At 37.6% G+C, this 14170-nt stretch overlaps 1 protein-coding gene across 5 annotated transcripts; it reads left to right on the top strand.

Moving 5' to 3' along the window:
• The first annotated feature begins 394 nt into the window (after nt 1-394).
• Nucleotides 395-13807, top strand: LOC113302561 (oligopeptide transporter 5-like). Of its 5 annotated transcripts, none has more exons than XM_026551500.1 (4): nt 395-698; nt 12640-13086; nt 13393-13439; nt 13531-13807. In XM_026551500.1, the coding sequence occupies exons 1-4, from the start codon at nt 626-628 to the stop codon at nt 13540-13542; spliced, it is 579 nt and encodes a 192-aa protein (XP_026407285.1). In that variant the 5' UTR covers nt 395-625; the 3' UTR covers nt 13543-13807. The 5 variants fall into 5 exon arrangements, 3 of the variants coding, with proteins under 3 accessions (XP_026407285.1, XP_026407291.1, XP_026407277.1); XM_026551506.1 differs by having other exon boundaries at nt 13388-13439; XR_003336954.1 differs by lacking the exons at nt 12640-13086; nt 13393-13439; nt 13531-13807 and adding exons at nt 1044-1371; nt 6572-6920.
• The last annotated feature ends 363 nt before the right edge of the window (nt 13808-14170 follow it).

Below are 14170 nucleotides of genomic sequence, written 5' to 3'. Positions count from 1 at the left end.
AATTTTTGAGCAATTTTATGTTATTAAAACCTAATTTATAGGATTAGGTTGAGAAGAAATGAAGAAGAATCAGTTGAAGTGGAGATGGAAATGAATTTTATTATGATTTTAGTTTTTAATTTTATGATTTTAGGATTTGATGGGGACAAATTAGTAGTATCAATATTTAATAGAGGATAAAATGGTAGTTTCATCAAACTTAGACACCCCTTATCATTTTTTATGGGATGGATGAAAAATCCATAGGCCCCAATTATGTGGCATAGGCCCCAAGCCAGGCTTTTTATCATTGTAATTTTTTTTTGTTTTTTTTAATGAATTTGGACTTGGGAGAAAAAATAAATTTGAGGCGTAGATAGGGTCAACCTTTCCGATAAAAGCTCACTATCTTGTTTCCCATGTTGAACGTCCGTCTCGTTTCTCTCTGCCTCTCTCGTTTATTATTGCCCACTGCTCTTGCATACATTAAAAGGAATAGCTAAAATTAGAGGTTTCAGTTTCGCTTCTCCTTGTTCTTCTCTGACTCGGATTAGTAGCTGTTGCTGATTTGATGGAGAGAGGTATTGAAGGTTTTCATAATTCTTTGAATTCGAGGAGCCTATTGCAGAATTATCCTCCTAAGTAAATGACAGGTTCAATTACAATTGGCGTAGCACCGCACACTAAATCAAATGAGAAGGAATCAATTTCATTGGGCGGTATGTCTCGCTCTTTCTCTCTCTGTTATTCGTACAGATGGTAGTGCAGAGTCGAATCATCTGATAAGTTGGCTTTTTATTCCTTCTTTCATATTTCATGATGATGATGATAAGGAAATTTTTTTTATTTTGGAAATAATGTCTACTTATATCCCTATAGTCAAATGCTCAAGAAAATAGCTTTAGGCATGAACGTATATGCTTTAGTTTCCTTCGCGTGACTTGATCAAATTGACTGATTGAGTATCAAACTTTTATCTTATGCTGTTAAATTACTGAAATTAGATTCAGCGGAGAAAAAAGCAAATGATTTTCTTATCAAAAGTTTATTTGCAATTGTGTCAGATTTGAATGGAAATCATATATCGCTGGTGTATTGTAAAAGGAAGGAAACTATCTTTCAGATTGGACATTATTTGATCAAAGGAGATTACTATTTAACTGATACATTACACTGGCTAAGATGCAGAATGTTGGTAGTAATAGATGGTCAATACTGGGATTTTAGGACTAAACATTACACGGCGGAATTCGTTGCCCGGAATTTAGACCAATTGTATATCATTCTGTCTGATTCTAAGTTCCACCAATTTTTTTTATTTTTTTTCAGTTTCTTTCTAAACCTTCTGTTCGCAAGGGAGCTGTTACCCACTTAGGTCAAAACTTGCAAGAGGTAGAATCCTAAGTTTCCATTGATGCAAGAGCATGATTAATTTTTTTGTCTCCTTTCTTTTAGCTGAGTTATTTATTCTTAAATGTTAGATGATTTTCTTATACTAAGGGCTAGAATTTTCTTTTAACTGAGTTATTTATTCTTAGACGTTAAATGATTTTCTTATAGTAAGGGCTAGGATTTAAAGTATAAATAGGTTTATGAAACTCTTTTGTAGGCAGTCTATTATTATCATTGAATTTATTTCAGTTGAGTTTCTATTAAGAACTCCTCTTATCTACGTTTATTGAGAGTCAACTCTAGTTTTCTTATTTTCTATCTACTGCGCCATAAAGTTGATATCGAATCAAAGAGATCCTATATTTGTCTTTCTCTTCATCATGGTTGGACGTGGTAGAGGTCGTGGAGATAGAGGAAACAGAGATCAACAAGCAGAGCTTGCTGAACTTAGGCGAATGATTCAAGACTTATCGCAGACTGTTCACACAATCCAGCGACATGAACGTGCGTAAGCCGAGATGGAGAATCCGGATGGCGACCGTGTACATCATGAATTATCGGAAGGTAGACATAATGGTAGTGATTCTGAAAGTGATGAGAATCCTTTTCACAACCAAACTAGAGGACTGGAAGCAATGCTGGGTCAAGCCCTAGACTTGAATGATTGAGGAATCTAGGTTGAAGTTGCTGATTTTTTTGGTAAGACGCATGTTGAAGATTATCTAGATTGGGAAGCAAGCCTAGAATCTTATTTTGAGTGGAAAACCATGAAAGAAGAGAGGAAAGTTTTGTTCGTGAAGTTGAAGTTGAAAGGTGCAACACTTCAATGGTGGAAGCGAGTGGAAGAACAACGTGCTCGACAAGCTAAACCTAAAATCAGAACTTGGGAGCACATGAAGTCGAAATTGCGTAAACAGTTCTTAACAGCTGATTATGCAATGGAGTTGTACAAACGACTCCACAACTTGAAGCAAAGAGGATTAATGGTGGAAGAGTACACATCTGAATTCTACAACCTTCTCATAAGGGTTGGTTTGAATGAAACCAATGAGCAACTAACCTCTTATTATCTGTCAGGATTGAATCAATCTGTAACAGATGAGATGGAAGTAGTTCGTTTGTTTACCCTAGAAGATTCACGTCAATATGCATTGATGGCAGAAAAGAGGTTATGACGTCCTTCCATGAGATGGAACATAACAAGCCAAACTAGTGCAACGTCTCCAAGGAATAATGCTGATTTAAGAGGTGATATGAGACGTAGTACTACTGGAAAGTTTGAGAAGGGAAGAAACACACGTTTTCAGTCGCAGAACAACAATGGAGCTAGCTCGTCTAAATCTAACAGTGGGTCGCAGGCACGTTGCTACACTTGTGGGGACAATGGGCACATGAGTTATGCCTGTCCTGAACGAAGACTGAACTTTGCTGAAGCTGAATTTGAAGAAGAAGAACGTGCAGACCCTGTATATGATGATTACGATGACGATGAAGAAGACAATATCAATGTTTTACCCGTAAAAGGGGACTGCCTGGTTTTTCAACGAATATTGGCAGCACCTAATGTGGAAAAGGAAGATTGGAGGCGGCTGGGCGTCTTCCGTACTAGGTCTGCAATGTTATCTTGGATGGAGGGAGCAATGCGAATATTATCTTCAAAGAAGCTGTTGAGAAGTTAAAACTACCAACAAATAAACATCCTAGTCCATACAAGGTTGCTTGGATTGAGAAAAAGAGGTAGTATTGCGTTGTTTAGTCAAGTTTACTATGGGTAATGACATTGAAGATGAAGCATGGCGTGATGTTGCGCCTATGGATGTCTGCCACATTTTGCTGGGTAAGCCATGGTTGTATGATAATTATATGGTCCTCTTTATTTTTTGGAAATATGGAAGAAAGTTTACCTTATAACCACTCAAAGAAGGGGTTAATAACGGTAACAAAACCAACAAGGGGAGAGATGTGTTAACAGCCCAGAAGTTTGAGATTGAGAGGAAAGATTCAGGAATTATCTTGCATTGGTTGGAAGAAGTGTGAAGGAAGATCAATATGAGAAGTTTGCTGACTTTCGAACTGAAATCCAACAACTGCTAACTAAGTTTAAGGATTTGGTTGCTGATGAGTTACCACAAGGATTTCCCCCAATGAGAAGTATTCAGCATGTTATCGACTTGGTGCCCGATAGTTCATTACCAAACCTTCCAGCTTATCGAATGCTGCCGTAACAGAGAGAAGAAATACAATGACAAGTAGAGAGCTGATGGACAAGGGGTTGGTGCGAGTGAGTAAAATTCGATGTGTTGTTCCAGCACTCCTTACTTGAAAGAAATATGGTTCATGGTGGATGTGTGTGGACAGTCGTGCAATCAGCAAAATTACAATCAAGTATCGGTTCCCAATTCCTCGTTTAGATGATATGCTTGATATGTTAGTTGGTTATAAATTGTTCTCCAAGCTGGATTTGCAGAGTGGGTATCATGAAATCAGGATGCGAAGTCGTGATGAATGGCAGACACCATTCAAGACTCCTGATAGATTATATGAATGGTTAGTTACGCCCTTTGGACTTTCCAATGCGCCTAGAACTTTCATGAGAGTCATGACTGAGGTATTGAAACCTTTTTTGGAAAAATTTGTTGTCGTTTACTTTGATGATATATTGATATTCAGTCAAACTAGAGAGGAACATCTCTTCCACTTGAATCAAGTCATGAAAGCTCTTCATAAGGAGCAACTCTGTGTCAACATGAAGAAGTGCTCCTTCTTGTGTGACAAGGTTGTGTCCCTTGGATACATAGTTTTAGTTGAGGGATTACAAGTTGATTCATCGAAGGTTGGAGCTATAAGGGAATAACCAACACCACAATTTGTTAGTGATACTTGTGCTGGCATCCTTCTACAGAAGATTTATAAAGGATTCCAGTGTTGTGATGGCTCCAATTACTGAATTTCTAAGGGAAACTACCTTCAATTGGTCAACATCAGCAAGCCTTGCCTTTGATAAGATCAAAAAGTTGTTGACGGAGGCACCGGTTCTTGCGTTGCCAGATTTCGAAAAACTCTTTGAGATAGAGTGTGACGCATGACGCATCACATATGGCTATAGGAGGTGTACTTAGTCAAGAGGGAAGACCAATAACTTACTATAGTGAAAAGCTAACGGATGTAAAGCGTCGGTATTCAAACATATGACTTAGAGATTTATGCCTTAGTGCAAGTTATCGTTATTGGGATCATTTACTAGCTTTCCAAGAGTTTGTGGTATACACTGATCACCAAGCACTCAAGTACTTGAACTCTCAAATAAAATAGGTAAGTAAAACAAGGTGGCTGATGCATCGAGTAGACGTTCTTTGATCTTAACGGTAATGCATACTCAAGTGACAGGATTTGAGGAGCTGAAAAATCAGTACACAACTAATTCGTTTTTCAATCGAGTTGTTGCTGATCTCAGCAATTCAGCAACACTACTTCATCGTCCCTATAGGATGCATGATGGCTACTTATTTAAAGGTAACCAATTGTGTATTCCATAAGGTTCACTTCGTGAACATGTAATGCAAGAGTTGCATGGTAATGGATTAAGAGGCCACTTCGGAAGAGTCAAGACCTTGGCAATTGTGTATGATCGTTATCATTGGCCAAAGATGGCTAAAGATGTTGGGCTAATGGTGAAAAGATGCCGTAGTTGTCAGCTGGGTAAAGGAAACTCGCAAAATACTGGTCTATACACCCCATTACCAATTCCAACACTCCCTTGGGTCGATCTAAGCATGGATTTTGTGATGGGATTACCAAAGACATCTAAAGTTTACGATTCTATTTTTGTTGTAGTGGATCGATTCTCTAAGATGACACATTTCCTTCCTTGTTAAAAGACATCAGATGCTACTGATTTTGCTGATTTATTCTTCCGTGAAGTAGTTTGACTACATGGTGTTGCGACTATTATTGTTTTCGATAGGGATATCAAGTTTGTGGGACACTTTTGGAAGACTTTGTGGAAGAAATTGGGTACTCAATTGAAATACTCTAGCACTTGTCATCCACAAACAGATGGACAAACATAAGTCATCAATCGCGGTTTGGGTAATATGTTGAGATTCCTTGTTGGTAATCATGTTAAAACTTGGGATGCCATTATACCTCAAGCTGAATTTGTTTATAATAATTCAGTTAACAGAACCACAATGAAGACCCAATTCGAAGCTGTGTATGGATTTCAACCACAACATATGCTTGATCTAGTTCTACTACAACAAAATGCTCGACTGAGTAATGACGGAGAAGCCTTTGCTGAGCATATCAAGAAAATTCATGAGAAAGTGAGGACTGCAGTTAAAGCAAGCAATGATTCGTGTGCTACAGTGGCTAATCGCCATCGGCGAGTTCAGAATTTTGAAGAAGGAGACCAAGTTCTGGTGCATTTGAGGCGAGAACGATTTCCTAAGGGAACCTACTACAAGCTCAAGTCAAGAAAGTTTGGACCTTGCAAAGTATTGAAGAAAATCAGTTCAAATTCTTATGTACTAGAACTTTCTGGGGATTTACATATCATTCCAATCTCCAATGTTTCCGATTTGTATCCTTATGACGGATTTGATGGAGAGGTTGTTGAAGTATGTCGGTCGTCAGGTGGCAACACTTTCAAAGGGACCAGCAAAAGTGATTGAAGATGTATTAGATATTAAGCATGCAGTTTCAAGGAGAGGTATACCTTACAATCGAGTACTCGTCAAGTGGTCGGGCAAACCAGCTAGTGAAAGTACTTGGATCGCAGAAGAAGAACTTAAGAGGATCGACCCGGGAATTTACGAAGAGTTTTGAATGTTTTCCCGACCATGCTCAACTCTTCTTCCCCCGAAAAGATTGATGCTGGAACATGATTAATTTTTTGTCTCCTTTCTTTTAGCTGAGTTATTTATTCTTAGACGTTAGATGATTTTCTTATAGTAAGAGCTAGGATTTAAAGTATCGTTATTTAGGATTCTTAGCCAAGAAACCCTAGTAGTATAAATAGGTTTATGAAACTCTTTTGTAGGCAGTCTATTATTATTATTGAATTTGTTTCAGTTGAGTTTCTGTTAAGAACTCCTCTTATCTACGTGCATTGAGAATCAACCTTAGTTTTCTTATTTTATATTTACTGCGCCATAATCCATGGATAATAATCTCACAATGAATGAATTGACTGATACAGGATCTTTATATGGATGCTAGTCTAATAACCAAATATGGGATACGTAGAGATATGAGTAAAGTCATGAAGAGATATTCGTCTTATAGTATATTACTGCTTATACCTTCTCAAAAGTTTTGATTTTGTTAGTTGACAATACTGTTTGAATTCAAAATACTAAACCTCGATGAATATAAACGTAAATAAATCAAATATATTGTTTAAAACTTTAAATAGGACAAAAATTCAGTATGTAAAGAACTTTTATGTACTATTGATGGTCTACTTCACTATGCTTTTCTATTCTTTCAAGCGATATTTTGACTTTGAGTCACAACTTTGTGACCAGAGTTGCATTTGGGTCACCCAAAAATTTTAATTAGAGTTTCGGTCACGGACTGTGTTTACCATCTTGACAGTTACATAATCTGGTTAAATGTGTAAATGACTGAATAAAGTTTAGATTTGAGATTATTTACTAACTTTGCCATCTAAACCCTGAATTCAATTCAAAGAGAAATCTTTTTTCTTCTCTGTTTTTTTCACCTGTAATTGAAGCTGGTGATGAATCCAGTACGAAAAGCATAACCAAACCTCAACTTTGTCTCCCTGGAATTCAAATCTTGTCAAACTCTTAAAATTAATCTCGCCATTGCTAGCTGCTTTTTAACGACATATAGTTCTTCTTCAGCTCTATTTTCCCATGGAAGTTAACTTTGCCCAAATCAATAACAAATTCAAACCCAAACTTTGTTTGCAACTAAGATTAAAGTTTTTTTGTCGATGTCACTTTGAATTTGGATGCAAACCCACTTCTTCTAATTTTTTTTTTATAGATTCTCAAAACATGTGAACAGGCTAACCCATGTTTCGACTCTAGCAAATTGAGATCCATTCATCTTACCAACCCACCAGTTCAGTCCAACTATCACCCAAACATCTACATTGCCAGCATCAATTTTCCAATAAACCCTAATTTGATTCTCACTCCTTTTCAACTGGGAGGAATCATAGCTTCATCACTTTGTAATAATCATTGTTTATCCATATCGATTCTAATTGATTTGATTTCATCATAGAAAACCCTAATCCTTTAATTTCTCAGTTGATGTTCTTCTTTGAAATCAAATCCTCTAACTAACACAATAATCTTCACCTGTAATTCCCAACACAGGAACCTAGTTCATAACTTGGGGAAGAACACAAGAAATCCCTAACCTGTGATTCACAACTAAACCACACTAAAACTCTATCTAACCAATTCCACTTCAAGTTAAACAAACCCACCTACAATTCATCAATTCTTACTCAATTTTACATAAGAAGTTTAAAATCAAAGAAACCCTAAATTACCTGGGTTCATTCGATCTCTCATCATCATCAGTTCTTCTATGTTCAACAGCATCAATATCTTCGATCTCAGTTATCATTACACAGTTCAATTGATCCATCTCATGCTTCCCTCGGAAAATCTCTCAACACAATTCTCTGAATCTCCAGAGAGAAGTAGAAATAAGAGACGAAAATATAAGAAAGAAGAAGACGGTCAACGACAGAATTAAAAATTAATTTTTAAAAGTAAAAAATTAACTAACGGTCAAGACAGTCAATGACAACCAATGACAGTTCCGTGACCCAAACTCCAATTAAAAAAAAATCGTGACCCAAATGCAACTCTGGTCACAAAGTTGTGACCCAAAGTCAAAATATCCCTTCTTTCTATTCTTCTTTCAACCCAAAAAGAGAAAATAGTTTAGGTTACTCATATTTGGAGCTTCATTTTGAGTTTTGTGACCTTTGTTTTGCTAGAGCCAGGTATAGTACACCAATATACAGAGTTATGCTCCTATAACCATTGCAAGGAATAGAGTAGTTCTTTAATATGGACACCACTTTGATAGTTATGCGTTTTATATTTAATTAGCAAACTTATGTGCTCTTGTTTCTCCCATAGTGATAGATCATTCTGGCCGTTGCCCTTTTACTCCATACAAAAAGGCCTTTTCTTATTTTTTTCCTGATAAAAGTGTAACTCGTTGCATGATCATAATGGTTCCCCACCCACATGATAATGAAATATGTTGGTATAGTCCAAGGGTGATTTATGGTAGGATCTATATTAGAAATATTCTAACATCACCTAGATCATCCATATTGTGAAACTTATAATCCTTAGACAATCCTAACCTTACAAGCCGGTTTTCGAAGTTAGTTACACCCATGAACTTTAACATGGTATCAGAGCTGGGTTCGGTTGGATGGTGTGTGAATTTAGTGTTCAGTCAGTGTATGGGCCGCTAATCGGCCATAATCCGCGTACAACAATTAGTGTGCCGCAATCCGTGTGCTACAATCTGCGCCGTGTTCAGTGTTAATCCGTGTTTGGGTCGTAATCGGTAGGCCACAATTCATGTGCAACAGTTGCGTGTGCTACAATTCGCGTCAGGTTCACTGTTAATCTGTGTTTGGGACGTAATCGATAGGCCACAATCCGCGTGCAACAGTTGGTGTGCCGCAGTCCATGTGATACAATCCACACCATGTTCAATGTTAATCGTATTTGGGCCGTAGGCCACAATCTGCATGCAATAGTTGGTGTGCTGCAATCCGCGCCATATTCAGTGTTAGTCCGTGTCCGTGCGAGTCATGTTCAATGGTAATCGCGTATTCAAACTCAACCCATCCCATCTCGAGTTTGAGGGGGAGTGTTTGTCCCACATCACCTTGATCATCCATATTGTAAAACTTGTGAGCTTTGGGCAACCCTAACCTTGCAAGCTGGTTTTCGAGGTTAGTTAAGACCATTGACTTTAACATGGTATCAAAGCAGGTGTTTGTGGGTAGTGTGTGGAAGTGGTAATCTCGTATTCAAATTTATAAGCCATCACCTAGATCATCCATATTGTGAAACTTATAAGTCTTGGGGACGTGAAACTTATAAGCCTTGAGCAACCTTAACATTGCAAAAAATCCATCACCTAGATCATCCATATTGTGAAACTTATAAGCCTTGGGCATATGAAACTTATAAGCCTTGAGCAACCCTAAATTGCAAGCCGGTTTTCGAGGTTAGTTAGGCCCATTGATTTTAACATGGTACCAGGGAAGGTGTTTGTGGGTGGTGTGTGGACATTGTTTGGCTCGTTAAGGGATTGTTTCTTCTTCTTCTTTGTGTGTGACCCAGTAAGGCCAAACACTATAATAACCTGTTTCGCTTAGCTATAGCTTAAATGTAACGAAAGACGACTACTATGGGGATTCGCTTGCTTTGATGTGGTCAATTCCCTTGGCTTAGCTAAGAGTGGAACACATCTGTTCCACTTTTAAGCTAAGCGATGCTTGCTTTTCCGTATATGATTTTTCAGTTTAAACCTATTTTTATTCATTCGGTTTCTCTTTGAACTTTTTTATTTACTAGATTTTTTTTTCCTATTATATCTCCAAATATTCATCTAAATCCAACTAAATAAATTTTGGGAAAAAAAATGGAAACACAATTTCCGTACGGAGTTTCCGTCTAATTAGGCTAAGCGATGCCCAACTCCCGTAGTGAGGTGCGACTGAACCCTCGTTTCGCTTGGCTACATTTAGGCTGAGTTTGATAATGTTTTTTTTCTTTCTCAAAAGCACTTTCAAAACCTATATATGTCAATAACTTTTGAAGTTGGTGTTTGGCAAAAAAAAATTAAAGTGCTTTTTATCCAAAGCACTTCCCGAATTCCTCAATTTTCAAAAAGCTAGGGAGGAGGAGCTTTTAAAAGCTACAAAAGCATAAGCTTTGGCCACACCAAAATTTAATGCTTGATTTATCTCTTTTGTCCCTATTTTATTTTTTGTATGACAAAAATTACCCTTAATTATATATACAATCAATTTTTTATTTTTTATATTTTGTTCTTTAAATATTATTATATTTTATTTTCAAACTATTTTATAATACCATTTCATTTAATTTGTTAAAAATAAAAATAAAATAAATAATTATTTAATTTTAGTTTGATTTTTTGGTTGAAAATTACATATATATATATATTAAAATGTGGTTAAGTAAAATATTTTTTTTAACAATCATAATAATAGTAACCGTTAGTAAATTTAATATTTTAAATATTTATATTTAATAGTAACAAACTAATTATTTTTAAACCCAATAAAATTGAATAAACCATTTTTAAAGATATGTCTATTTTTGACATTTGCCACAACAATAATGGTTGAATATGATATTTTACCAAAAACACATTTTGATTGTTTCTTTAATCAGCTTTAACTTTAATTAATATTTTACCAAACGTCTAAATGCTTTTTTCCCACAGCAACGCACAACAGAAAAGTGCTTTTATAAAAGCCGCAACAATACCAAACTAAGCCTTAAGCTTTAGCCAAGCAAAACGCCAACCATAGTGCTTGGCCTAAGGACTTGTTTGGCTCCTGGCTTTGTTTGAGGCAGGGTGTTAAGAGTCTCATGTCGCATAAGTTCCCTGGAATTGAAATGTATATACCTTCGGCAACTCTACCTAGGGGTGAGCATTTGGCCCGTAATCCGCGGATTTAACCGGGACCAACCGTTCATTTACGGATGGATGCCCGGACCGTTCGTTAATGGATTGGATGCAGATGGAATTTTTGAAATCCAACGAACAACAGATCGGGCCCGGATGCAACCTTGAAAATCCGTTGGACATCCATATCCGCTAAATTAAGAGCATTTATATAGTTCTAGAAAATACTATGGATCATTTAGGAATTTTCAAGACGTTTGCTTTGGATGTTGTACATGGCATATTTATATTTGTATACATATATAGGATATGTAGGTTTTATAAGGAGTCATTTGTGTCAGCTTATTTTCCTTACTATAAATTTTAAATAAAATAAATCCATTGAATTATCCGCATCCAATCCGTCCATCCGTGCATCCTTTGGATGTAAATCCGTTGGATATGGATTGGATGCGGATGTCAAATTTAAAATCCGTAGTGCATGAATTGGACGCGGATAAGGTGAAAACCGGTCCATACCGGCCCATGCTCACAACTAACCCTAACCTGCAAGTTAGTTTTCGAGGTAGTTAGGCCCATGGACATTAACAATCTCTAAGTACTTTTTGATATACAAAGTTACAGCTAAGCATTGTGGCCCCTGAGCACATTATACTAGTAAGAAAATTAATGAGTGCATCAGATGCATCACAACATGCAAGAGTCCATAAAATTACTATATTCAGAGGTTCTAAGAGCGTCCACAGTGGTGCGAGCATAACTAAAGACCAAAGACTAAAAAAAGAGATCAAATTTGGGTTTAGTCCGTCCTGTGGCGTAGCGGGTGACGAGTAAATTTGGTCGCGCGTTGATATAAAGTCCGCTTCATCGTCCAGCGTAGATAAAAATTACGCCTGGCATGGGGCGTTGATAAAGATAACGCCTGGTATGGGGCGTTGATAAAGACAACGCCTGTATGGGGCGTGAACTATAGCAACGCCTGGTGTGTGGGACGGAGATTATACGTTCGCCCGGGTTCAAAAATGAAAAATAAAATAAAAAATGGGGCGTTGATAAAGACAACGCCCCAAGCAAAGTTTTCAAAACTTTTCAAATTTGGGATCATGACTATATCAACGCCTGGGTGTCCGGCGTTAACTTTACGTACGCCCCATCCAGGCGGACATTATACCAACGCCCCATCCAGGCGGACATTATACCAACGCCCCATTCAGGCGGACATTATACCAACGCCCCATCCAGGCGGACATTATACCAACGCCCTGCATCAGGCGTTAACTTTACGAACGCGCGGCTACAGGCGGACATTATACCAACGCTCGTCGGGTAGGCGGACATTATATAAACGCCCGACTATATTTGGATTTGGTCTTAATCGCCGACCAAATTTGGTCCGAATTTTACTCTTTGATCAAATTTTGATCGATGATCCGTCCCACTACGCCAGCCCACTCGACACCAAATTTGGGTTTAGTCGTCCATTGCAGTTGCTCTAAGAAAACACGGTGCAGAAGGGATGACTATAATCTCTTCTTCATCTACCTATAAATAATACTGGATGCAGTTCTTAACTTTTTGTGTTTGCAGATGAGATCAATGACTCTCCAATCGAGGAAGTGAGGCTAACAGTTCCCATCACAGACGACGCAACATTGCCAGTCTTAACTTTCCGAACATGGGTGCTTGGTCCCACCACGTGCATTCTCCTGGCTGTTCTTACAGCAAGGTTTGAATGTCGTCAAATTACGATCATACCCTCAGCGTCTTGTTTCACAATGCTCTTCCTTCCAATAGGAAAACTGATGGCAGCAACACTTCCAACCAAACCTATAAGAACTCTGTGGACAAGGTGGTCAGTTTCGATGAATCCAGGGTCTTTTAATCTGAAAGAGCATGTCTTGATATCAATACTTGCTACCGCTGGACTGGATAACCCTTTCTCTCTGCCGATCGTGGTGATAGCGAAGGCTTTCTATCACAAGAACATTAGCTTTTGGGTGTGTTTCTTGTTGGTACAAAGTACAAACGAGTCAGGTGACCTTGCCTATTACAACAAACAATATTTTTCACATTTACGTTTTGTGGACGAATTTATATAAAAGTTTATTTTAGGTCCTATCTAGTTATTTTTATCTAATATATGTTTTGGAGGATAACCGTGTCGTATGTTTTGCGAAAATAATTGTTGAACCAAATGGTACCAAGAAATGCTTCTTACTCTTTTAAAAGGAATAATAATTGTTGAACAACCTCAAGCCAGACATTTTGTATTCCAGGTGAAACCAACCATACATGGTATATAATACTTCATCTAACATGTGCTTGATCCTCGTAGGTTAGATGATTGGTTATGGATTTGCTGGATTGTTTATCAACGTCTCTTACAGGTTATGTATTCTTTGGTTTCCGTATTACATTGCGTAAAAAACGGGAAATATGTTAAGCAACTGCTGCTAACTTTTGGTGTTGAATATCTAGGATGTTGCATGAAGTTGAAGCAAGGCCTAAAGGACATCTTACAAGATTACAGTTTTTTATGATAGTCACAGCAGCAAGCTTTGCCTATTATATCATTCCCAACTATTTCTTCCCATCTATAGCTGCCCTTTCATTTATTTGTTGGATTCGGAAGGACTCGGTCACTTCCCAACAGATTGGTTCTGGTCTTCACGGTCTTGGCATTGGATCCTTCTCCCTAGACTGGTCTACAATAACTGGTTACCTAGGGAACCTATTGGTGATACCCATGTTCGCAGTTGTTAATACCATGATTGGTTTCATAATAATCATGTACCTACTTAGTAAGTTCGCGAATGATTCACGAATCATTCACGAATTTTTCACGAATTTTTCCGTATCACGAATTTTACCGTCTTATTCGCGTACGTTTGCAACTCCGATCCCAAATCGCGTATTATGTGGCATTCCCGGATTATTCGTGAATCGTTCACGAATTTTACGTATCCCGAATGATACGTCCGCTTAATTCACCATAAATTCTTTAACTTTTACTTTTCAAAGATCCCACTTTTTGGGCTTTACTGCCTCCCGAGCATACACGACCGAATATTAGACGTGTTGTAATTTTTATGAAACAAAAACGACTGAAGAGATTTGA

The sequence above is a fragment of the Papaver somniferum genome, chromosome 1 (genome assembly GCF_003573695.1).
Source record: "Papaver somniferum cultivar HN1 chromosome 1, ASM357369v1, whole genome shotgun sequence".
Taxonomy (NCBI): Eukaryota; Viridiplantae; Streptophyta; class Magnoliopsida; order Ranunculales; family Papaveraceae; genus Papaver; species Papaver somniferum.
This window is presented reverse-complemented; position numbering and strand designations above follow the sequence as displayed.